Here is a 24,112-nt window from a genome sequence, read left to right as displayed (position 1 = left end):
ACCTGGTGCAACTTGAGGCCATTACTTCTTGTTCTATTCCTTGTTATGTTAGAGAAGAGGCTGAACCCTGTGGTAGTTGTAGAGAGTGAAAAGGTATCTGCTGAGCCTCCTTCTCTCCAGACTAAATAATCCCAGGTCCCTCTGCTGCTCCTCTTATGAGTTGTGCTCCAGGGTCCTTACCAACTTTGTTGCCTGTCTCTGAACACACACCAGGGCCTTGTGTCTTTCTTGTAGTGAGGGGCCCAAAGCTGAACACCAGAGCTGACTATGGAGGAGCTATCACCTCCCTGGTCCTGCTGGTAATCTATTTCTGATACAAGCCAGGATGCCATTGGCCTTCTTGATTACCAGAGAACACTGCTGACTCATGTTCAGCCTATAATTGACCAACATCCCCATTCATTTTTTCCGTACAGTCGTCCAGCTGTTCTGCCCCAAGCATTGCCTGGTGTTGTTGTGGCCAAAGAGTAGGACCTGACACTTGATGTGTTGAACTTCATTCCACTGGCCTCAGCCCATTGATCCAGCCTGTACAGATCCCTCTATAGGACCATACCACTCCCAGGCAGATCAATATTTCCTCCCAACTTGGTGTCATCTGCAAATTTACTGAGGGTGCATTCAAAGTCCTCATCAAGATGAATAAAGATATTCAACAGGACAGGCCCCACTACCAAACCCTGGGGAACACCACTTGTGACTGGTTGCCAGCTGGATTTCAGTCTATTCACCACCACTCTCTTGGCCCAGCGCTCCAGCTAGCTCTTTATCCAAAAGAGAGATTCCAAGCCACAGGCTTCCAGCTTCTGCAGAAGAATACTGTGGGAAGCAATATCAAAGGCTTTGCTGAAGTCTAGGCAGGCTACATCAATAGCTTTTCCCTCATCCACCAGGTGGGTCATTTGATCATAGAAGATCAGGTTGGTAAAACAGGACCTGACTTTCATGAACATAAGCTGGCTGTGCCTGATTCCCTGGTTAAACTGCACATGCCCCATCACTGGAAACATTCAAGGCCAGGCTGGATGTGACTCTGGGCAGCCTGGACTGGTTGTTGGCAAGCCTGCACATAGCGGGGGGGTTAAAAATTGATGATCATTGTAGTCCTTTTCAACCCTGGCCATTCTGTTATTCTATGCCATATGATCTCCCTCAAGATGATCTGTTCCATAACTTTCTCTGGCAAAGAGGTCACAGGCCAGTAGCTTCCTGGATGTTCCTTCTAGTAGATGGGAGTCATATCGGTAGTACCTCCAAACCCCTGTGTCAACAGTTTACGGGCTGGTTCGGCCTGGTTCCATGACCAGCAGGGCGGAGGGATCTGTGGATCCGCGCCTCTGGGAAAGGGGAAACAGGGGACCCCAAAATACTTGAAAACAACAGCCCTAATCTGAGGTGGAACAAATGATTTTACTAAATATAGTATTAGTAAAATACGATGAGAGAGAGAGAGAGAGTCTGTCTGAATTGTATAGACCTCACCACAATGCTGGGGTGAGAAGTGCAGTCCAGTTGAGTGACTAAAGAACAGACAGCGAAGCGTAGATGGCGAAGCGCAGACGGCGAAGCGCAGATGGCGAAGAGCAGGCGAAGAACAAGCGAAGAAGAAGAAGAATCAGGTGACCTTGCATGGAGTTATAACTCCTTGCTGACCGCAAAGACTCCTGGGGAAATGTAGTTCTTCTCCGTTGGACGAACATTCTGCAGATATCAAAAACCACCACCCAGTGCATGACATGATGTTATGGTGAGGAATACTGATGACCAAAAATCATAAAACCATGATGCCTCTGGGAAGTTTTCTTTAGACCACGAATGCTGGTCATGCATTCAAACTGATTTATTAACTGTTCAGAATCCTTATATACCCAGGGAGAAGAATCTGATAAGGTCTTACCCCATTTTATTTTAAAATAAACAGAATCAGAAAATGACAGAATTACAAATATGCAGGGGCAGGAAAGGTTCTCTCCAGGCTAGAGGGGGTCATCAAAGGAGCCTGCATCCACTCTTACTTTGGTACAGGGGCACATACCAGTTACACCAGTGAATAAAGGGCTAATTGGCTTTATTCCTAAAAGGGCAGAAGTAGTTGAGCACAAAGAATGGGAAAGATAAGGGCTACCTCAAGCGTAACCCAAGGAGCCTGCTGATTGGCCCAGGAGCCACATCCTAGAAGCCATCCTAGAAACTGAACCGCTTGAAGCTGCCATACTTCCTCAAAGTACACGCGGGCCAGAAGGAAGTGCACAGCGAGGACGGCACACCTCCTGTCCCTGGGCCACCGGGGCACCCACCCCCCCAACCACCCCCCCACCCACCCCCAGAGGACAGGCAGGCAGAGGGACCAGGCACTTTGCGCAGCTCCAGCTGCACACCTGCACGCCCCGGGCTCCCATCACTCCGTGCATCAGGCTTGCTTCGCACAGTGCCTGCTTCGCGTTTGGCACCTTTGCCAAAACCCACGGGGCGGGGATGGGGGAAACTCATGGAAGGCTCCCTGAAGGCACCCCCCCCCTCTTGGGCGTAGGAAGAGTAGCCTTCAGTCAGACCGAAGGAACAGGACAGGACAAGGGAGAAGCATTTTAAACGTTTATTTTCTAAACTACAACTCTACACTATCTCCTACACTACTGCTGCCATCGGCAGCGCTTCCTGGGGCGCAAGTTGTAGCGGCGTCCAACTCCATCACCCCCAGCTCCGCTATCGGGTCTCAGCCCCGGTGGAAAAGGACCGCTTGGTGCTGGACGTCTGCTGTGATGTGCAGCAGCAGCAGCAGCAGCAGGAGCAGCATTGCAGCTGCCGACAGGGAGCTCACTGCCCGCCCGTGCAGCAGCGCCTGACTGCATCTCTGGCTGCAGGCTTCTGCTCTGCTGGCCCTCCTGCCAACCCCACTGGAAGGCCTGCAAGGAGGAAGCTGGTCTCCTCCTAGCTCCAAGACTCCGCTTGAATCTTCTTTGGCACTGGAGACGATCTCTCTGGAAATAGGGATGATAGTAGCAGAGTAACTGCAAAATGCAAAGAGGAAGAGTTAGTCACCACCATTTCAAGACTGGGAAAACAAAGATACAAGACATAGGAATTGGAATCTCAAGAGACCGTCGGAGCGGACTCTCGGGGGCCGTTTCCACACAAAAGAATTCAGTTGCACACCTTCGTTTCATACGCACAGCCACGTCCCATGCCATTCTGTCACACTGCCCCTGTGCTGCCACCTCTCGTGGGCCAACATAAACGAGGAGGCACTACGTGCAGAGCAGCCCTTGTAACAACCACCCCTGCTTGCATTTCTCTCATTTGCCAGCCGCAGAGTAATGGAGTAAATGTTCTCAGAAGCACAAGTACCCAAGTGTCACCAGCTGTCAGCCACCTCACTTTGCACTGACTGGCCACCAATGCCGCTGTGCCGAGAGCCATCTCACAGCTAGAGGGACTACGTACCTGGCTCGGAGTGGAAATTGATGCTCCCTGTGCTAGGAACTGAGCACATGGGGCAGACGTTGGCAAATCCGCGTCCGTGATGTAGAAGCCATGCTGATGAAGGCGACGGACAAAATCTTTCATGTTGCCAACATCAAAGACTTGGAGAGTTCCTCCTCTGGCCAGTACTTCCGCTCTGAAGAACGCCTCCTCAATCACAATGAAGTCTCCCTCATCGCCCCACCGAATGGACTGGAAGCCAACACTTTCAACAACTTTCCAGAGGGTGTTGAGGAAGGAGCACGATGTCATGTCACTGTCATAGCCGCAGCATTGCTCAGACAGACCGCGGCATCGTCTTTTGGCACTGACTTCCCCGGGAGAAAATGGGGAAGCCTTCTCCTCTTGGAGAGGTCCAAGGGCAGCATGCGCAGCTGCTCTTTTAGCACCAAGTCGGCGGGCAGCAGATGCCGAGACTGCCGACTCGGTGCTTGGAACAGAGACACCCGATGTTTCAGAGGAAGGTGTCTCCATTGCAAGTCGGAATTTGTCACCTGGGCAGAAATTCCTGTCCACAACCGCTCGCGCAGCCAACAAGGCTTGTCCTCCCACCAGCAGCAGGAAGCGCACAGCCAACCAGGCTTGTCCTCCCACCAGCAGCAGGAAGCGCACAGCCAACAAGGCTTGTCCTCCCACCAGCAGCAGGAAGCGCACAGCCAACCAGGCTTGTCCTCCCACCAGCAGCAGGAAGCGCACAGCCAACAAGGCTTGTCCTCCCACCAGCAGCAGGAAGCGCACAGCCAACAAGGCTTGTCTCCCACCAGCAGCAGGAAGCGCACAGCCAACAAGGCTTGTCCTCCCACCAGCAGCAGGAAGCGCAATGGCACCCGTGCTGCGGGCAGGGGGGCCTTCACAAACGTCTCCATGGAGACGTTCCACAGCATCACAGTTGCATCACAGAGCAGAGAACGTTTGCTGGCAAAATGAGGCAGCCAGATTCACGTTAATGAAGGAAATAGGATCCCAGATATTTATGCTCCCCAAACCAACACACAAAAAGATACCTGTATTTTCCTCCCCGAGGAGTATTCCTTTAATAATGCCCTCACTGGCTTTATATATATATGTATTATATAAATACGTAGGCAGACATACATGCATATACAGCCATAGAGATATCAATATATGGCCTAACAGGTGTTTTCTGTGTCTGACTCTAGGAAGCAAATGTGAGAAATATGGCTTACATAAGATAAAGACGAAGGAATTCCTCCGATCCCTTATTCTGTAGAGATTCATTCGTACTTCTCCTGTCCTGTGTTCCCCTCTTAGGGAAAATTCAAAAGGAATCATGCTTAGACACCACAGTCTTGTCTTGTACTGGTCACTCCGTGGTTCAGAGCAAGCCAAGATGGTGATTAGCACATGGTGAACACACTTCTCTTTGATTTCTCCAACCGTCCCATAATCCAAGATCCTTCCCCTCCCTCTAAATTGCCCAATTTTTACAATAGCACATCATGAAGAGCAGGTGGCCAACAGAAAGATCATCAGAGGAAAGCAGAGCTCCTCTGAGGAATTCTCATATCTAGGCACTGATTGAGTGATAAACCCTTCAAAGAGGTAGAGAGTCAAAGGTTCCCTCACGTGGAAGCACAGCAAGCAATAAATGACATGGATATCTAGCTTGTAAGTGCTGTATTTCTCTGCACCCCTTGGCAGTGGAATATGTATCAATGCAATAGGGAATGCCCGAGCCTGCTTTTCCCCATCAAACCAGCAGCACAGGCAACAGGAGAGGGCGTTTTCTGAGCGGCAATCTTTTGTTCCCTTTGCAGAGCTCCCAGGTTACACGACCGTCCCCCCTCCCCCCACTCTGCAAAGAGAAAACACTTTTGAGAGTTTGGGAAATACTTGGTAACATTTGCCAGCTTCTCCTGATGTCTTGATGAAAGCGTTTCCATTCTTTTCAAGCTCCAAGTCCACCAGCGCCTGATCACCTACTGCACACCTCTTTTTTCCTCTACTGAAGACAGAGTATCTCTTTAAAGCTCCTCCGCAAGTGTTTGAGTCCTTCCTCTGTAAGCAATGGATACAGTGGCAGACTTCAACACAACCTCCTCACACGCATTCTGTGACAAACAGACTAAGCTGCGCTGCGCTCCAACTCCTTGTCCCAGGAAGGCAGGCATTTGCTATAGCACAAATGATTGCACTCCAGCACGTTCTGCACGTGAGCCTCCTGTTAGCACAGACAAATACCAGCCCTTTGCAGCTCCGCTTTCTCTGTCACAATTGGAAGTGAGTCCAATGCACACAACGTGCACTTCATCACCGGCTCTGCAGGTGAACCAAGCCACAAGTAGCAGCGATGTAACACAAGGCCATGTATGCTGTCTAAAGCATTCCCTCTGATGAGGTGGGTTCTCTCCAGCTAGAGGGGGTCATCAAAGGAGCCTGCATCCACTCTTACTTTGGTACTGGGGCACATACCAGTTACACCAGTGAATAAAGGGCTAATTGGCTTTATTCCTAAAAGGGCAGAAGTAGTTGAGCACGAAGAATGGGAAAGATAAGGGCTACCTCAAGCGTAACCCAAGGAGCCTGCTGATTGGCCCAGGAGCCACATCCTAGAAGCCATCCTAGAAACTGAACCGCTTGAAGCTGCCATACTTCCTCAAAGTACACGCGGGCCAGAAGGAAGTGCACAGCGAGGACGGCACACCTCCTGTCCCTGGGCCACCGGGGCACCCACCCCCCCAACCACCCCCCCACCCACCCCCAGAGGACAGGCAGGCAGAGGGACCAGGCACTTTGCGCAGCTCCAGCTGCACACCTGCACGCCCCGGGCTCCCATCACTCCGTGCATCAGGCTTGCTTCGCACAGTGCCTGCTTCGCGTTTGGCACCTTTGCCAAAACCCACGGGGCGGGGATGGGGGAAACTCATGGAAGGCTCCCTGAAGGCACCCCCCCCCTCTTGGGCGTAGGAAGAGTAGCCTTCAGTCAGACCGAAGGAACAGGACAGGACAAGGGAGAAGCATTTTAAACGTTTATTTTCTAAACTACAACTCTACACTATCTCCTACACTACTGCTGCCATCGGCAGCGCTTCCTGGGGCGCAAGTTGTAGCGGCGTCCAACTCCATCACCCCCAGCTCCGCTATCGGGTCTCAGCCCCGGTGGAAAAGGACCGCTTGGTGCTGGACGTCTGCTGTGATGTGCAGCAGCAGCAGCAGCAGCAGGAGCAGCATTGCAGCTGCCGACAGGGAGCTCACTGCCCGCCCGTGCAGCAGCGCCTGACTGCATCTCTGGCTGCAGGCTTCTGCTCTGCTGGCCCTCCTGCCAACCCCACTGGAAGGCCTGCAAGGAGGAAGCTGGTCTCCTCCTAGCTCCAAGACTCCGCTTGAATCTTCTTTGGCACTGGAGACGATCTCTCTGGAAATAGGGATGATAGTAGCAGAGTAACTGCAAAATGCAAAGAGGAAGAGTTAGTCACCACCATTTCAAGACTGGGAAAACAAAGATACAAGACATAGGAATTGGAATCTCAAGAGACCGTCGGAGCGGACTCTCGGGGGCCGTTTCCACACAAAAGAATTCAGTTGCACACCTTCGTTTCATACGCACAGCCACGTCCCATGCCATTCTGTCACACTGCCCCTGTGCTGCCACCTCTCGTGGGCCAACATAAACGAGGAGGCACTACGTGCAGAGCAGCCCTTGTAACAACCACCCCTGCTTGCATTTCTCTCATTTGCCAGCCGCAGAGTAATGGAGTAAATGTTCTCAGAAGCACAAGTACCCAAGTGTCACCAGCTGTCAGCCACCTCACTTTGCACTGACTGGCCACCAATGCCGCTGTGCCGAGAGCCATCTCACAGCTAGAGGGACTACGTACCTGGCTCGGAGTGGAAATTGATGCTCCCTGTGCTAGGAACTGAGCACATGGGGCAGACGTTGGCAAATCCGCGTCCGTGATGTAGAAGCCATGCTGATGAAGGCGACGGACAAAATCTTTCATGTTGCCAACATCAAAGACTTGGAGAGTTCCTCCTCTGGCCAGTACTTCCGCTCTGAAGAACGCCTCCTCAATCACAATGAAGTCTCCCTCATCGCCCCACCGAATGGACTGGAAGCCAACACTTTCAACAACTTTCCAGAGGGTGTTGAGGAAGGAGCACGATGTCATGTCACTGTCATAGCCGCAGCATTGCTCAGACAGACCGCGGCATCGTCTTTTGGCACTGACTTCCCCGGGAGAAAATGGGGAAGCCTTCTCCTCTTGGAGAGGTCCAAGGGCAGCATGCGCAGCTGCTCTTTTAGCACCGAGTCGGCGGGCAGCAGATGCCGAGACTGCCGACTCGGTGCTTGGAACAGAGACACCCGATGTTTCAGAGGAAGGTGTCTCCATTGCAAGTCGGAATTTGTCACCTGGGCAGAAATTCCTGTCCACAACCGCTCGCGCAGCCAACAAGGCTTGTCCTCCAACCAGCAGCAGGAAGCGCACAGCCAACAAGGCTTGTCCTCCCACCAGCAGCAGGAAGCACACAGCCAACAAGGCTTGTCCTCCCACCAGCAGCAGGAAGCGCACAGCCAACAAGGCTTGTCCTCCCACCAGCAGCAGGAAGCACACAGCCAACAAGGCTTGTCTCCCACCAGCAGCAGGAAGCACACAGCCAACCAGGCTTGTCCTCCCACCAGCAGCAGGAAGCGCACAGCCAACCAGGCTTGTCCTCCCACCAGCAGCAGGAAGCGCACAGCCAACAAGGCTTGTCCTCCCACCAGCAGCAGGAAGCGCACAGCCAACAAGGCTTGTCTCCCACCAGCAGCAGGAAGCGCACAGCCAACAAGGCTTGTCTCCCACCAGCAGCAGGAAGCGCACAGCCAACAAGGCTTGTCTCCCACCAGCAGCAGGAAGCGCACAGCCAACAAGGCTTGTCCTCCCACCAGCAGCAGGAAGCGCAATGGCACCCGTGCTGCGGGCAGTGGGGCCTTCACAAACGTCTCCATGGAGACGTTCCACAGCATCACAGTTGCATCACAGAGCAGAGAACGTTTGCTGGCAAAATGAGGCAGCCAGATTCACGTTAATGAAGGAAATAGGATCCCAGATATTTATGCTCCCCAAACCAACACACAAAAAGATACCTGTATTTTCCTCCCCGAGGAGTATTCCTTTAATAATGCCCTCACTGGCTTTATATATATATGTATTATATAAATACGTAGGCAGACATACATGCATATACAGCCATAGAGATATCAATATATGGCCTAACAGGTGTTTTCTGTGTCTGACTCTAGGAAGCAAATGTGAGAAATATGGCTTACATAAGATAAAGACGAAGGAATTCCTCCGATCCCTTATTCTGTAGAGATTCATTCGTACTTCTCCTGTCCTGTGTTCCCCTCTTAGGGAAAATTCAAAAGGAATCATGCTTAGACACCACAGTCTTGTCTTGTACTGGTCACTCCGTGGTTCAGAGCAAGCCAAGATGGTGATTAGCACATGGTGAACACACTTCTCTTTGATTTCTCCAACCGTCCCATAATCCAAGATCCTTCCCCTCCCTCTAAATTGCCCAATTTTTACAATAGCACATCATGAAGAGCAGGTGGCCAACAGAAAGATCATCAGAGGAAAGCAGAGCTCCTCTGAGGAATTCTCATATCTAGGCACTGATTGAGTGATAAACCCTTCAAAGAGGTAGAGAGTCAAAGGTTCCCTCACGTGGAAGCACAGCAAGCAATAAATGACATGGATATCTAGCTTGTAAGTGCTGTATTTCTCTGCACCCCTTGGCAGTGGAATATGTATCAATGCAATAGGGAATGCCCGAGCCTGCTTTTCCCCATCAAACCAGCAGCACAGGCAACAGGAGAGGGCGTTTTCTGAGCGGCAATCTTTTGTTCCCTTTGCAGAGCTCCCAGGTTACACGACCGTCCCCCCTCCCCCCACTCTGCAAAGAGAAAACACTTTTGAGAGTTTGGGAAATACTTGGTAACATTTGCCAGCTTCTCCTGATGTCTTGATGAAAGCGTTTCCATTCTTTTCAAGCTCCAAGTCCACCAGCGCCTGATCACCTACTGCACACCTCTTTTTTCCTCTACTGAAGACAGAGTATCTCTTTAAAGCTCCTCCGCAAGTGTTTGAGTCCTTCCTCTGTAAGCAATGGATACAGTGGCAGACTTCAACACAACCTCCTCACACGCATTCTGTGACAAACAGACTAAGCTGCGCTGCGCTCCAACTCCTTGTCCCAGGAAGGCAGGCATTTGCTATAGCACAAATGATTGCACTCCAGCACGTTCTGCACGTGAGCCTCCTGTTAGCACAGACAAATACCAGCCCTTTGCAGCTCCGCTTTCTCTGTCACAATTGGAAGTGAGTCCAATGCACACAACGTGCACTTCATCACCGGCTCTGCAGGTGAACCAAGCCACAAGTAGCAGCGATGTAACACAAGGCCATGTATGCTGTCTAAAGCATTCCCTCTGATGAGGTGGGTTCTCTCCAGCTAGAGGGGGTCATCAAAGGAGCCTGCATCCACTCTTACTTTGGTACTGGGGCACATACCAGTTACACCAGTGAATAAAGGGCTAATTGGCTTTATTCCTAAAAGGGCAGAAGTAGTTGAGCACGAAGAATGGGAAAGATAAGGGCTACCTCAAGCGTAACCCAAGGAGCCTGCTGATTGGCCCAGGAGCCACATCCTAGAAGCCATCCTAGAAACTGAACCGCTTGAAGCTGCCATACTTCCTCAAAGTACACGCGGGCCAGAAGGAAGTGCACAGCGAGGACGGCACACCTCCTGTCCCTGGGCCACCGGGGCACCCACCCCCCCAACCACCCCCCCACCCACCCCCAGAGGACAGGCAGGCAGAGGGACCAGGCACTTTGCGCAGCTCCAGCTGCACACCTGCACGCCCCGGGCTCCCATCACTCCGTGCATCAGGCTTGCTTCGCACAGTGCCTGCTTCGCGTTTGGCACCTTTGCCAAAACCCACGGGGCGGGGATGGGGGAAACTCATGGAAGGCTCCCTGAAGGCACCCCCCCCCTCTTGGGCGTAGGAAGAGTAGCCTTCAGTCAGACCGAAGGAACAGGACAGGACAAGGGAGAAGCATTTTAAACGTTTATTTTCTAAACTACAACTCTACACTATCTCCTACACTACTGCTGCCATCGGCAGCGCTTCCTGGGGCGCAAGTTGTAGCGGCGTCCAACTCCATCACCCCCAGCTCCGCTATCGGGTCTCAGCCCCGGTGGAAAAGGACCGCTTGGTGCTGGACGTCTGCTGTGATGTGCAGCAGCAGCAGCAGCAGCAGGAGCAGCATTGCAGCTGCCGACAGGGAGCTCACTGCCCGCCCGTGCAGCAGCGCCTGACTGCATCTCTGGCTGCAGGCTTCTGCTCTGCTGGCCCTCCTGCCAACCCCACTGGAAGGCCTGCAAGGAGGAAGCTGGTCTCCTCCTAGCTCCAAGACTCCGCTTGAATCTTCTTTGGCACTGGAGACGATCTCTCTGGAAATAGGGATGATAGTAGCAGAGTAACTGCAAAATGCAAAGAGGAAGAGTTAGTCACCACCATTTCAAGACTGGGAAAACAAAGATACAAGACATAGGAATTGGAATCTCAAGAGACCGTCGGAGCGGACTCTCGGGGGCCGTTTCCACACAAAAGAATTCAGTTGCACACCTTCGTTTCATACGCACAGCCACGTCCCATGCCATTCTGTCACACTGCCCCTGTGCTGCCACCTCTCGTGGGCCAACATAAACGAGGAGGCACTACGTGCAGAGCAGCCCTTGTAACAACCACCCCTGCTTGCATTTCTCTCATTTGCCAGCCGCAGAGTAATGGAGTAAATGTTCTCAGAAGCACAAGTACCCAAGTGTCACCAGCTGTCAGCCACCTCACTTTGCACTGACTGGCCACCAATGCCGCTGTGCCGAGAGCCATCTCACAGCTAGAGGGACTACGTACCTGGCTCGGAGTGGAAATTGATGCTCCCTGTGCTAGGAACTGAGCACATGGGGCAGACGTTGGCAAATCCGCGTCCGTGATGTAGAAGCCATGCTGATGAAGGCGACGGACAAAATCTTTCATGTTGCCAACATCAAAGACTTGGAGAGTTCCTCCTCTGGCCAGTACTTCCGCTCTGAAGAACGCCTCCTCAATCACAATGAAGTCTCCCTCATCGCCCCACCGAATGGACTGGAAGCCAACACTTTCAACAACTTTCCAGAGGGTGTTGAGGAAGGAGCACGATGTCATGTCACTGTCATAGCCGCAGCATTGCTCAGACAGACCGCGGCATCGTCTTTTGGCACTGACTTCCCCGGGAGAAAATGGGGAAGCCTTCTCCTCTTGGAGAGGTCCAAGGGCAGCATGCGCAGCTGCTCTTTTAGCACCGAGTCGGCGGGCAGCAGATGCCGAGACTGCCGACTCGGTGCTTGGAACAGAGACACCCGATGTTTCAGAGGAAGGTGTCTCCATTGCAAGTCGGAATTTGTCACCTGGGCAGAAATTCCTGTCCACAACCGCTCGCGCAGCCAACAAGGCTTGTCCTCCCACCAGCAGCAGGAAGCACACAGCCAACAAGGCTTGTCCTCCCACCAGCAGCAGGAAGCGCACAGCCAACAAGGCTTGTCCTCCCACCAGCAGCAGGAAGCACACAGCCAACAAGGCTTGTCTCCCACCAGCAGCAGGAAGCGCACAGCCAACCAGGCTTGTCCTCCCACCAGCAGCAGGAAGCGCACAGCCAACCAGGCTTGTCCTCCCACCAGCAGCAGGAAGCGCACAGCCAACAAGGCTTGTCCTCCCACCAGCAGCAGGAAGCGCACAGCCAACAAGGCTTGTCTCCCACCAGCAGCAGGAAGCGCACAGCCAACAAGGCTTGTCTCCCACCAGCAGCAGGAAGCGCACAGCCAACAAGGCTTGTCTCCCACCAGCAGCAGGAAGCGCACAGCCAACAAGGCTTGTCCTCCCACCAGCAGCAGGAAGCGCAATGGCACCCGTGCTGCGGGCAGTGGGGCCTTCACAAACGTCTCCATGGAGACGTTCCACAGCATCACAGTTGCATCACAGAGCAGAGAACGTTTGCTGGCAAAATGAGGCAGCCAGATTCACGTTAATGAAGGAAATAGGATCCCAGATATTTATGCTCCCCAAACCAACACACAAAAAGATACCTGTATTTTCCTCCCCGAGGAGTATTCCTTTAATAATGCCCTCACTGGCTTTATATATATATGTATTATATAAATACGTAGGCAGACATACATGCATATACAGCCATAGAGATATCAATATATGGCCTAGCAGGTGTTTTCTGTGTCTGACTCTAGGAAGCAAATGTGAGAAATATGGCTTACATAAGATAAAGACGAAGGAATTCCTCCGATCCCTTATTCTGTAGAGATTCATTCGTACTTCTCCTGTCCTGTGTTCCCCTCTTAGGGAAAATTCAAAAGGAATCATGCTTAGACACCACAGTCTTGTCTTGTACTGGTCACTCCGTGGTTCAGAGCAAGCCAAGATGGTGATTAGCACATGGTGAACACACTTCTCTTTGATTTCTCCAACCGTCCCATAATCCAAGATCCTTCCCCTCCCTCTAAATTGCCCAATTTTTACAATAGCACATCATGAAGAGCAGGTGGCCAACAGAAAGATCATCAGAGGAAAGCAGAGCTCCTCTGAGGAATTCTCATATCTAGGCACTGATTGAGTGATAAACCCTTCAAAGAGGTAGAGAGTCAAAGGCTCCCTCACGTGGAAGCACAGCAAGCAATAAATGACATGGATATCTAGCTTGTAAGTGCTGTATTTCTCTGCACCCCTTGGCAGTGGAATATGTATCAATGCAATAGGGAATGCCCGAGCCTGCTTTTCCCCATCAAACCAGCAGCACAGGCAACAGGAGAGGGCGTTTTCTGAGCGGCAATCTTTTGTTCCCTTTGCAGAGCTCCCAGGTTACACGACCGTCCCCCCTCCCCCCACTCTGCAAAGAGAAAACACTTTTGAGAGTTTGGGAAATACTTGGTAACATTTGCCAGCTTCTCCTGATGTCTTGATGAAAGCGTTTCCATTCTTTTCAAGCTCCAAGTCCACCAGCGCCTGATCACCTACTGCACACCTCTTTTTTCCTCTACTGAAGACAGAGTATCTCTTTAAAGCTCCTCCGCAAGTGTTTGAGTCCTTCCTCTGTAAGCAATGGATACAGTGGCAGACTTCAACACAACCTCCTCACACGCATTCTGTGACAAACAGACTAAGCTGCGCTGCGCTCCAACTCCTTGTCCCAGGAAGGCAGGCATTTGCTATAGCACAAATGATTGCACTCCAGCACGTTCTGCACGTGAGCCTCCTGTTAGCACAGACAAATACCAGCCCTTTGCAGCTCCGCTTTCTCTGTCACAATTGGAAGTGAGTCCAATGCACACAACGTGCACTTCATCACCGGCTCTGCAGGTGAACCAAGCCACAAGTAGCAGCGATGTAACACAAGGCCATGTATGCTGTCTAAAGCATTCCCTCTGATGAGGTGGGTTCTCTCCAGCTAGAGGGGGTCATCAAAGGAGCCTGCATCCACTCTTACTTTGGTACTGGGGCACATACCAGTTACACCAGTGAATAAAGGGCTAATTGGCTTTATTCCTAAAAGGGCAGAAGTAGTTGAGCACGAAGAATGGGAAAGATAAGGGCTACCTCAAGCGTAACCCAAGGAGCCTGCTGATTGGCCCAGGAGCCACATCCTAGAAGCCATCCTAGAAACTGAACCGCTTGAAGCTGCCATACTTCCTCAAAGTACACGCGAGCCAGAAGGAAGTGCACAGCGAGGACGGCACACCTCCTGTCCCTGGGCCACCGGGGCACCCACCCCCCCAACCACCCCCCCACCCACCCCCAGAGGACAGGCAGGCAGAGGGACCAGGCACTTTGCGCAGCTCCAGCTGCACACCTGCACGCCCCGGGCTCCCATCACTCCGTGCATCAGGCTTGCTTCGCACAGTGCCTGCTTCGCGTTTGGCACCTTTGCCAAAACCCATGGGGCGGGGATGGGGGAAACTCATGGAAGGCTCCCTGAAGGCACCCCCCCCCTCTTGGGCGTAGGAAGAGTAGCCTTCAGTCAGACCGAAGGAACAGGACAGGACAAGGGAGAAGCATTTTAAACGTTTATTTTCTAAACTACAACTCTACACTATCTCCTACACTACTGCTGCCATCGGCAGCGCTTCCTGGGGCGCAAGTTGTAGCGGCGTCCAACTCCATCACCCCCAGCTCCGCTATCGGGTCTCAGCCCCGGTGGAAAAGGACCGCTTGGTGCTGGACGTCTGCTGTGATGTGCAGCAGCAGCAGCAGCAGCAGGAGCAGCATTGCAGCTGCCGACAGGGAGCTCACTGCCCGCCCGTGCAGCAGCGCCTGACTGCATCTCTGGCTGCAGGCTTCTGCTCTGCTGGCCCTCCTGCCAACCCCACTGGAAGGCCTGCAAGGAGGAAGCTGGTCTCCTCCTAGCTCCAAGACTCCGCTTGAATCTTCTTTGGCACTGGAGACGATCTCTCTGGAAATAGGGATGATAGTAGCAGAGTAACTGCAAAATGCAAAGAGGAAGAGTTAGTCACCACCATTTCAAGACTGGGAAAACAAAGATACAAGACATAGGAATTGGAATCTCAAGAGACCGTCGGAGCGGACTCTCGGGGGCCGTTTCCACACAAAAGAATTCAGTTGCACACCTTCGTTTCATACGCACAGCCACGTCCCATGCCATTCTGTCACACTGCCCCTGTGCTGCCACCTCTCGTGGGCCAACATAAACGAGGAGGCACTACGTGCAGAGCAGCCCTTGTAACAACCACCCCTGCTTGCATTTCTCTCATTTGCCAGCCGCAGAGTAATGGAGTAAATGTTCTCAGAAGCACAAGTACCCAAGTGTCACCAGCTGTCAGCCACCTCACTTTGCACTGACTGGCCACCAATGCCGCTGTGCCGAGAGCCATCTCACAGCTAGAGGGACTACGTACCTGGCTCGGAGTGGAAATTGATGCTCCCTGTGCTAGGAACTGAGCACATGGGGCAGACGTTGGCAAATCCGCATCCGTGATGTAGAAGCCATGCTGATGAAGGCGACGGACAAAATCTTTCATGTTGCCAACATCAAAGACTTGGAGAGTTCCTCCTCTGGCCAGTACTTCCGCTCTGAAGAACGCCTCCTCAATCACAATGAAGTCTCCCTCATCGCCCCACCGAATGGACTGGAAGCCAACACTTTCAACAACTTTCCAGAGGGTGTTGAGGAAGGAGCACGATGTCATGTCACTGTCATAGCCGCAGCATTGCTCAGACAGACCGCGGCATCGTCTTTTGGCACTGACTTCCCCGGGAGAAAATGGGGAAGCCTTCTCCTCTTGGAGAGGTCCAAGGGCAGCATGCGCAGCTGCTCTTTTAGCACCGAGTCGGCGGGCAGCAGATGCCGAGACTGCCGACTCGGTGCTTGGAACAGAGACACCCGATGTTTCAGAGGAAGGTGTCTCCATTGCAAGTCGGAATTTGTCACCTGGGCAGAAATTCCTGTCCACAACTGCTCGCGCAGCCAACAAGGCTTGTCCTCCCACCAGCAGCAGGAAGCGCACAGCCAACAAGGCTTGTCCTCCCACCAGCAGCAGGAAGCGCACAGCCAACCAGGCTTGTCCTCCCACCAGCAGCAGGAAGCGCACAGCCAACAAGGCTTGTCTCCCACCAGCAGCAGGAAGCGCACAGCCAACAAGGCTTGTCTCCCACCAGCAGCAGGAAGCGCACAGCCAACAAGGCTTGTCCTCCCACCAGCAGCAGGAAGCGCACAGCCAACAAGGCTTGTCTCCCACCAGCAGCAGGAAGCGCACAGCCAACAAGGCTTGTCCTCCCACCAGCAGCAGGAAGCGCAATGGCACCCGTGCTGCGGGCAGTGGGGCCTTCACAAACGTCTCCATGGAGACGTTCCACAGCATCACAGTTGCATCACAGAGCAGAGAACGTTTGCTGGCAAAATGAGGCAGCCAGATTCACGTTAATGAAGGAAATAGGATCCCAGATATTTATGCTCCCCAAACCAACACACAAAAAGATACCTGTATTTTCCTCCCCGAGGAGTATTCCTTTAATAATGCCCTCACTGGCTTTATATATATATGTATTATATAAATACGTAGGCAGACATGCATGCATATACAGCCATAGAGATATCAATATATGGCCTAACAGGTGTTTTCTGTGTCTGACTCTGGGAAGCAAATGTGAGAAATATGGCTTACATAAGATAAAGACGAAGGAATTCCTCCGATCCCTTATTCTGTAGAGATTCATTCGTACTTCTCCTGTCCTGTGTTCCCCTCTTAGGGAAAATTCAAAAGGAATCATGCTTAGACACCACAGTCTTGTCTTGTACTGGTCACTCCGTGGTTCAGAGCAAGCCAAGATGGTGATTAGCACATGGTGAACACACTTCTCTTTGATTTCTCCAACCGTCCTGTAATCCAAGATCCTTCCCCTCCCTCTAAATTGCCCAATTTTTACAATAGCACATCATGAAGAGCAGGTGGCCAACAGAAAGATCATCAGAGGAAAGCAGAGCTCCTCTGAGGAATTCTCATATCTAGGCACTGATTGAGTGATAAACCCTTCAAAGAGGTAGAGAGTCAAAGGTTCCCTCACGTGGAAGCACAGCAAGCAATAAATGACATGGATATCTAGCTTGTAAGTGCTGTATTTCTCTGCACCCCTTGGCAGTGGAATATGTATCAATGCAATAGGGAATGCCCGAGCCTGCTTTTCCCCATCAAACCAGCAGCACAGGCAACAGGAGAGGGCGTTTTCTGAGCGGCAATCTTTTGTTCCCTTTGCAGAGCTCCCAGGTTACACGACCGTCCCCCCTCCCCCCACTCTGCAAAGAGAAAACACTTTTGAGAGTTTGGGAAATACTTGGTAACATTTGCCAGCTTCTCCTGATGTCTTGATGAAAGCGTTTCCATTCTTTTCAAGCTCCAAGTCCACCAGCGCCTGATCACCTACTGCACACCTCTTTTTTCCTCTACTGAAGACAGAGTATCTTTTTAAAGCTCCTCCGCAAGTGTTTGAGTCCTTCCTCTGTAAGCAATGGATACAGTGGCAGACTTCAACACAACCTCCTCACACGCATTCTGTGACAAACAGACTAAGCTGCGCTGCGCTCCAACTCCTTGTCCCAGGAAGGCAGGCATTTGCTATAGCACAAATGATTGCACTCCAGCACGTTCTGCACGTGAGCCTCCTGTTAGCACAGACAAATACCAGCCCTTTGCAGCTCCGCTTTCTCTGTCACAATTGGAAGTGAGTCCAATGCACACAACGTGCACTTCATCACCGGCTCTGCAGGTGAACCAAGCCACAAGTAGCAGCGATGTAACACAAGGCCATGTATGCTGTCTAAAGCATTCCCTCTGATGAGGTGGGTTCTCTCCAGCTAGAGGGGGTCATCAAAGGAGCCTGCATCCACTCTTACTTTGGTACTGGGGCACATACCAGTTACACCAGTGAATAAAGGGCTAATTGGCTTTATTCCTAAAAGGGCAGAAGTAGTTGAGCACGAAGAATGGGAAAGATAAGGGCTACCTCAAGCGTAACCCAAGGAGCCTGCTGATTGGCCCAGGAGCCACATCCTAGAAGCCATCCTAGAAACTGAACCGCTTGAAGCTGCCATACTTCCTCAAAGTACACGCGGGCCAGAAGGAAGTGCACAGCGAGGACGGCACACCTCCTGTCCCTGGGCCACCGGGGCACCCACCCCCCCAACCACCCCCCCACCCACCCCCAGAGGACAGGCAGGCAGAGGGACCAGGCACTTTGCGCAGCTCCAGCTGCACACCTGCACGCCCCGGGCTCCCATCACTCCGTGCATCAGGCTTGCTTCGCACAGTGCCTGCTTCGCGTTTGGCACCTTTGCCAAAACCCACGGGGCGGGGATGGGGGAAACTCATGGAAGGCTCCCTGAAGGCACCCCCCCCCTCTTGGGCGTAGGAAGAGTAGCCTTCAGTCAGACCGAAGGAACAGGACAGGACAAGGGAGAAGCATTTTAAACGTTTATTTTCTAAACTACAACTCTACACTATCTCCTACACTACTGCTGCCATCGGCAGCGCTTCCTGGGGCGCAAGTTGTAGCGGCGTCCAACTCCATCACCCCCAGCTCCGCTATCGGGTCTCAGCCCCGGTGGAAAAGGACCGCTTGGTGCTGGACGTCTGCTGTGATGTGCAGCAGCAGCAGCAGCAGCAGGAGCAGCATTGCAGCTGCCGACAGGGAGCTCACTGCCCGCCCGTGCAGCAGCGCCTGACTGCATCTCTGGCTGCAGGCTTCTGCTCTGCTGGCCCTCCTGCCAACCCCACTGGAAGGCCTGCAAGGAGGAAGCTGGTCTCCTCCTAGCTCCAAGACTCCGCTTGAATCTTCTTTGGCACTGGAGACGATCTCTCTGGAAATAGGGATGATAGTAGCAGAGTAACTGCAAAATGCAAAGAGGAAGAGTTAGTCACCACCATTTCAAGACTGGGAAAACAAAGATACAAGACATAGGAATTGGAATCTCAAGAGACCGTCGGAGCGGACTCTCGGGGGCCGTTTCCACACAAAAGAATTCAGTTGCACACCTTCGTTTCATACGCACAGCCACGTCCCATGCCATTCTGTCACACTGCCCCTGTGCTGCCACCTCTCGTGGGCCAACATAAACGAGGAGGCACTACGTGCAGAGCAGCCCTTGTAACAACCACCCCTGCTTGCATTTCTCTCATTTGCCAGCCGCAGAGTAATGGAGTAAATGTTCTCAGAAGCACAAGTACCCAAGTGTCACCAGCTGTCAGCCACCTCACTTTGCACTGACTGGCCACCAATGCCGCTGTGCCGAGAGCCATCTCACAGCTAGAGGGACTACGTACCTGGCTCGGAGTGGAAATTGATGCTCCCTGTGCTAGGAACTGAGCACATGGGGCAGACGTTGGCAAATCCGCGTCCGTGATGTAGAAGCCATGCTGATGAAGGCGACGGACAAAATCTTTCATGTTGCCAACATCAAAGACTTGGAGAGTTCCTCCTCTGGCCAGTACTTCCGCTCTGAAGAACGCCTCCTCAATCACAATGAAGTCTCCCTCATCGCCCCACCGAATGGACTGGAAGCCAACACTTTCAACAACTTTCCAGAGGGTGTTGAGGAAGGAGCACGATGTCATGTCACTGTCATAGCCGCAGCATTGCTCAGACAGACCGCGGCATCGTCTTTTGGCACTGACTTCCCCGGGAGAAAATGGGGAAGCCTTCTCCTCTTGGAGAGGTCCAAGGGCAGCATGCGCAGCTGCTCTTTTAGCACCGAGTCGGCGGGCAGCAGATGCCGAGACTGCCGACTCGGTGCTTGGAACAGAGACACCCGATGTTTCAGAGGAAGGTGTCTCCATTGCAAGTCGGAATTTGTCACCTGGGCAGAAATTCCTGTCCACAACCGCTCGCGCAGCCAACAAGGCTTGTCCTCCCACCAGCAGCAGGAAGCGCACAGCCAACAAGGCTTGTCCTCCCACCAGCAGCAGGAAGCGCACAGCCAACCAGGCTTGTCCTCCCACCAGCAGCAGGAAGCGCACAGCCAACAAGGATTGTCTCCCACCAGCAGCAGGAAGCGCACAGCCAACAAGGCTTGTCCTCCCACCAGCAGCAGGAAGCGCACAGCCAACAAGGCTTGTCCTCCCACCAGCAGCAGGAAGCGCACAGCCAACAAGGCTTGTCTCCCACCAGCAGCAGGAAGCGCACAGCCAACAAGGCTTGTCCTCCCACCAGCAGCAGGAAGCACAATGGCACCCGTGCTGCGGGCAGGGGGGCCTTCACAAACGTCTCCATGGAGACGTTCCACAGCATCACAGTTGCATCACAGAGCAGAGAACGTTTGCTGGCAAAATGAGGCAGCCAGATTCACGTTAATGAAGGAAATAGGATCCCAGATATTTATGCTCCCCAAACCAACACACAAAAAGATACCTGTATTTTCCTCCCCGAGGAGTATTCCTTTAATAATGCCCTCACTGGCTTTATATATATATGTATTATATAAATACGTAGGCAGACATACATGCATATACAGCCATAGAGATATCAATATATGGCCTAACAGGTGTTTTCTGTGTCTGACTCTAGGAAGCAAATGTGAGAAATATGGCTTACATAAGATAAAGACGAAGGAATTCCTCCGATCCCTTATTCTGTAGAGATTCATTCGTACTTCTCCTGTCCTGTGTTCCCCTCTTAGGGAAAATTCAAAAGGAATCATGCTTAGACACCACAGTCTTGTCTTGTACTGGTCACTCCGTGGTTCAGAGCAAGCCAAGATGGTGATTAGCACATGGTGAACACACTTCTCTTTGATTTCTCCAACCGTCCCATAATCCAAGATCCTTCCCCTCCCTCTAAATTGCCCAATTTTTACAATAGCACATCATGAAGAGCAGGTGGCCAACAGAAAGATCATCAGAGGAAAGCAGAGCTCCTCTGAGGGATTCTCATATCTAGGCACTGATTGAGTGATAAACCCTTCAAAGAGGTAGAGAGTCAAAGGTTCCCTCACGTGGAAGCACAGCAAGCAATAAATGACATGGATATCTAGCTTGTAAGTGCTGTATTTCTCTGCACCCCTTGGCAGTGGAATATGTATCAATGTAATAGGGAATGCCCGAGCCTGCTTTTCCCCATCAAACCAGCAGCACAGGCAACAGGAGAGGGCGTTTTCTGAGCGGCAATCTTTTGTTCCCTTTGCAGAGCTCCCAGGTTACACGACCGTCCCCCCTCCCCCCACTCTGCAAAGAGAAAACACTTTTGAGAGTTTGGGAAATACTTGGTAACATTTGCCAGCTTCTCCTGATGTCTTGATGAAAGCGTTTCCATTCTTTTCAAGCTCCAAGTCCACCAGCGCCTGATCACCTACTTCACACCTCTTTTTTCCTCTACTGAAGACAGAGTATCTCTTTAAAGCTCCTCCGCAAGTGTTTGAGTCCTTCCTCTGTAAGCAATGGATACAGTGGCAGACTTCAACACAACCTCCTCACACGCATTCTGTGACAAACAGACTAAGCTGCGCTGCGCTCCAACTCCTTGTCCCAGGAAGGCAGGCATTTGCTATAGCACAAATGATTGCACTCCAGCACGTTCTGCACGTGAGCCTCCTGTTAGCACAGACAAATACCAGCCCTTTGCAGCTCCGCTTTCTCTGTCACAATTGGAAGTGAGTCCAATGCACACAACGTGCACTTCATCACCGGCTCTGCAGGTGAACCAAGCCACAAGTAGCAGCGATGTAACACAAGGCCATGTATGCTGTCTAAAGCATTCCCTCTGATGAGGTGGGTTCTCTCCAGCTAGAGGGGGTCATCAAAGGAGCCTGCATCCACTCTTACTTTGGTACTGGGGCACATACCAGTTACACCAGTGAATAAAGGGCTAATTGGCTTTATTCCTAAAAGGGCAGAAGTAGTTGAGCACGAAGAATGGGAAAGATAAGGGCTACCTCAAGCGTAACCCAAGGAGCCTGCTGATTGGCCCAGGAGCCACATCCTAGAAGCCATCCTAGAAACTGAACCGCTTGAAGCTGCCATACTTCCTCAAAGTACACGCGGGCCAGAAGGAAGTGCACAGCGAGGACGGCACACCTCCTGTCCCTGGGCCACCGGGGCACCCACCCCCCCAACCACCCCCCCACCCACCCCCAGAGGACAGGCAGGCAGAGGGACCAGGCACTTTGCGCAGCTCCAGCTGCACACCTGCACGCCCCGGGCTCCCATCACTCCGTGCATCAGGCTTGCTTCGCACAGTGCCTGCTTCGCGTTTGGCACCTTTGCCAAAACCCATGGGGCGGGGATGGGGGAAACTCATGGAAGGCTCCCTGAAGGCACCCCCCCCCTCTTGGGCGTAGGAAGAGTAGCCTTCAGTCAGACCGAAGGAACAGGACAGGACAAGGGAGAAGCATTTTAAACGTTTATTTTCTAAACTACAACTCTACACTATCTCCTACACTACTGCTGCCATCAGCAGCGCTTCCTGGGGCGCAAGTTGTAGCGGCGTCCAACTCCATCACCCCCAGCTCCGCTATCGGGTCTCAGCCCCGGTGGAAAAGGACCGCTTGGTGCTGGACGTCTGCTGTGATGTGCAGCAGCAGCAGCAGCAGCAGGAGCAGCATTGCAGCTGCCGACAGGGAGCTCACTGCCCGCCCGTGCAGCAGCGCCTGACTGCATCTCTGGCTGCAGGCTTCTGCTCTGCTGGCCCTCCTGCCAACCCCACTGGAAGGCCTGCAAGGAGGAAGCTGGTCTCCTCCTAGCTCCAAGACTCCGCTTGAATCTTCTTTGGCACTGGAGACGATCTCTCTGGAAATAGGGATGATAGTAGCAGAGTAACTGCAAAATGCAAAGAGGAAGAGTTAGTCACCACCATTTCAAGACTGGGAAAACAAAGATACAAGACATAGGAATTGGAATCTCAAGAGACCGTCGGAGCGGACTCTCGGGGGCCGTTTCCACACAAAAGAATTCAGTTGCACACCTTCGTTTCATACGCACAGCCACGTCCCATGCCATTCTGTCACACTGCCCCTGTGCTGCCACCTCTCGTGGGCCAACATAAACGAGGAGGCACTACGTGCAGAGCAGCCCTTGTAACAACCACCCCTGCTTGCATTTCTCTCATTTGCCAGCCGCAGAGTAATGGAGTAAATGTTCTCAGAAGCACAAGTACCCAAGTGTCACCAGCTGTCAGCCACCTCACTTTGCACCGACTGGCCACCAATGCCGCTGTGCTGAGAGCCATCTCACAGCTAGAGGGACTACGTACCTGGCTCGGAGTGGAAATTGATGCTCCCTGTGCTAGGAACTGAGCACATGGGGCAGACGTTGGCAAATCCGCGTCCGTGATGTAGAAGCCATGCTGATGAAGGCGACGGACAAAATCTTTCATGTTGCCAACATCAAAGACTTGGAGAGTTCCTCCTCTGGCCAGTACTTCCGCTCTGAAGAACGCCTCCTCAATCACAATGAAGTCTCCCTCATCGCCCCACCGAATGGACTGGAAGCCAACACTTTCAACAACTTTCCAGAGGGTGTTGAGGAAGGAGCACGATGTCATGTCACTGTCATAGCCGCAGCATTGCTCAGACAGACCGCGGCATCGTCTTTTGGCACTGACTTCCCCGGGAGAAAATGGGGAAGCCTTCTCCTCTTGGAGAGGTCCAAGGGCAGCATGCGCAGCTGCTCTTTTAGCACCGAGTCGGCGGGCAGCAGATGCCGAGACTGCCGACTCGGTGCTTGGAACAGAGACACCCGATGTTTCAGAGGAAGGTGTCTCCATTGCAAGTCGGAATTTGTCACCTGGGCAGAAATTCCTGTCCACAACCGCTCGCGCAGCCAACAAGGCTTGTCCTCCCACCAGCAGCAGGAAGCGCACAGCCAACAAGGCTTGTCCTCCCACCAGCAGCAGGAAGCGCACAGCCAACAAGGCTTGTCCTCCCACCAGCAGCAGGAAGCGCACAGCCAACAAGGCTTGTCTCCCACCAGCAGCAGGAAGCGCACAGCCAACAAGGCTTGTCTCCCACCAGCAGCAGGAAGCGCACAGCCAACAAGGCTTGTCCTCCCACCAGCAGCAGGAAGCACAATGGCACCCGTG

General features: G+C 52.6%; 6 protein-coding genes across 6 annotated transcripts; all 6 read right to left on the bottom strand.

The window, feature by feature from the left end:
- Positions 1-2,630: 2,630 nt before the first annotated feature.
- On the bottom strand, positions 2,631-3,954 carry LOC125693172 (heat shock transcription factor, X-linked-like). Its single transcript, XM_048944719.1, has 2 exons — positions 3,442-3,954; positions 2,631-3,008 (listed from the first exon to the last, which is right to left on the bottom strand). The coding sequence occupies exons 1-2, from the start codon at positions 3,952-3,954 to the stop codon at positions 2,631-2,633; spliced, it is 891 nt and encodes a 296-aa protein (XP_048800676.1).
- Positions 3,955-6,508: 2,554 nt separating this feature from the next.
- Positions 6,509-7,832, bottom strand: LOC125693171 (heat shock transcription factor, X-linked-like). The gene is made up of 2 exons (XM_048944718.1): positions 7,320-7,832; positions 6,509-6,886 (listed from the first exon to the last, which is right to left on the bottom strand). Exons 1-2 carry the CDS (start codon positions 7,830-7,832, stop codon positions 6,509-6,511), a joined length of 891 nt encoding a protein of 296 aa, XP_048800675.1.
- Positions 7,833-10,593: 2,761 nt separating this feature from the next.
- Positions 10,594-11,927, bottom strand: LOC125693170 (heat shock transcription factor, X-linked-like). Its single transcript, XM_048944717.1, has 2 exons — positions 11,405-11,927; positions 10,594-10,971 (listed from the first exon to the last, which is right to left on the bottom strand). Exons 1-2 carry the CDS (start codon positions 11,915-11,917, stop codon positions 10,594-10,596), a joined length of 891 nt encoding a protein of 296 aa, XP_048800674.1. The 5' UTR covers positions 11,918-11,927.
- A 2,709-nt stretch (positions 11,928-14,636) lies between these two features.
- Positions 14,637-15,960, bottom strand: LOC125693169 (heat shock transcription factor, X-linked-like). The gene is made up of 2 exons (XM_048944715.1): positions 15,448-15,960; positions 14,637-15,014 (listed from the first exon to the last, which is right to left on the bottom strand). The coding sequence occupies exons 1-2, from the start codon at positions 15,958-15,960 to the stop codon at positions 14,637-14,639; spliced, it is 891 nt and encodes a 296-aa protein (XP_048800672.1).
- A 2,594-nt stretch (positions 15,961-18,554) lies between these two features.
- Positions 18,555-19,888, bottom strand: LOC125693168 (heat shock transcription factor, X-linked-like). The gene is made up of 2 exons (XM_048944714.1): positions 19,366-19,888; positions 18,555-18,932 (listed from the first exon to the last, which is right to left on the bottom strand). Exons 1-2 carry the CDS (start codon positions 19,876-19,878, stop codon positions 18,555-18,557), a joined length of 891 nt encoding a protein of 296 aa, XP_048800671.1. The 5' UTR covers positions 19,879-19,888.
- Positions 19,889-22,485: 2,597 nt separating this feature from the next.
- Positions 22,486-23,875, bottom strand: LOC125693167 (heat shock transcription factor, X-linked-like). Its single transcript, XM_048944713.1, has 2 exons — positions 23,285-23,875; positions 22,486-22,851 (listed from the first exon to the last, which is right to left on the bottom strand). Exons 1-2 carry the CDS (start codon positions 23,795-23,797, stop codon positions 22,486-22,488), a joined length of 879 nt encoding a protein of 292 aa, XP_048800670.1. The 5' UTR covers positions 23,798-23,875.
- Between the last annotated feature and the right edge of the window lie 237 nt (positions 23,876-24,112).

The sequence above is a fragment of the Lagopus muta genome, chromosome 5 (genome assembly GCF_023343835.1).
Source record: "Lagopus muta isolate bLagMut1 chromosome 5, bLagMut1 primary, whole genome shotgun sequence".
Lineage (NCBI taxonomy): Eukaryota > Metazoa > Chordata > Aves > Galliformes > Phasianidae > Lagopus > Lagopus muta.
Note: the sequence above shows the minus strand (reverse complement) of the source record. Positions and strands in the feature narration are given on the sequence as shown.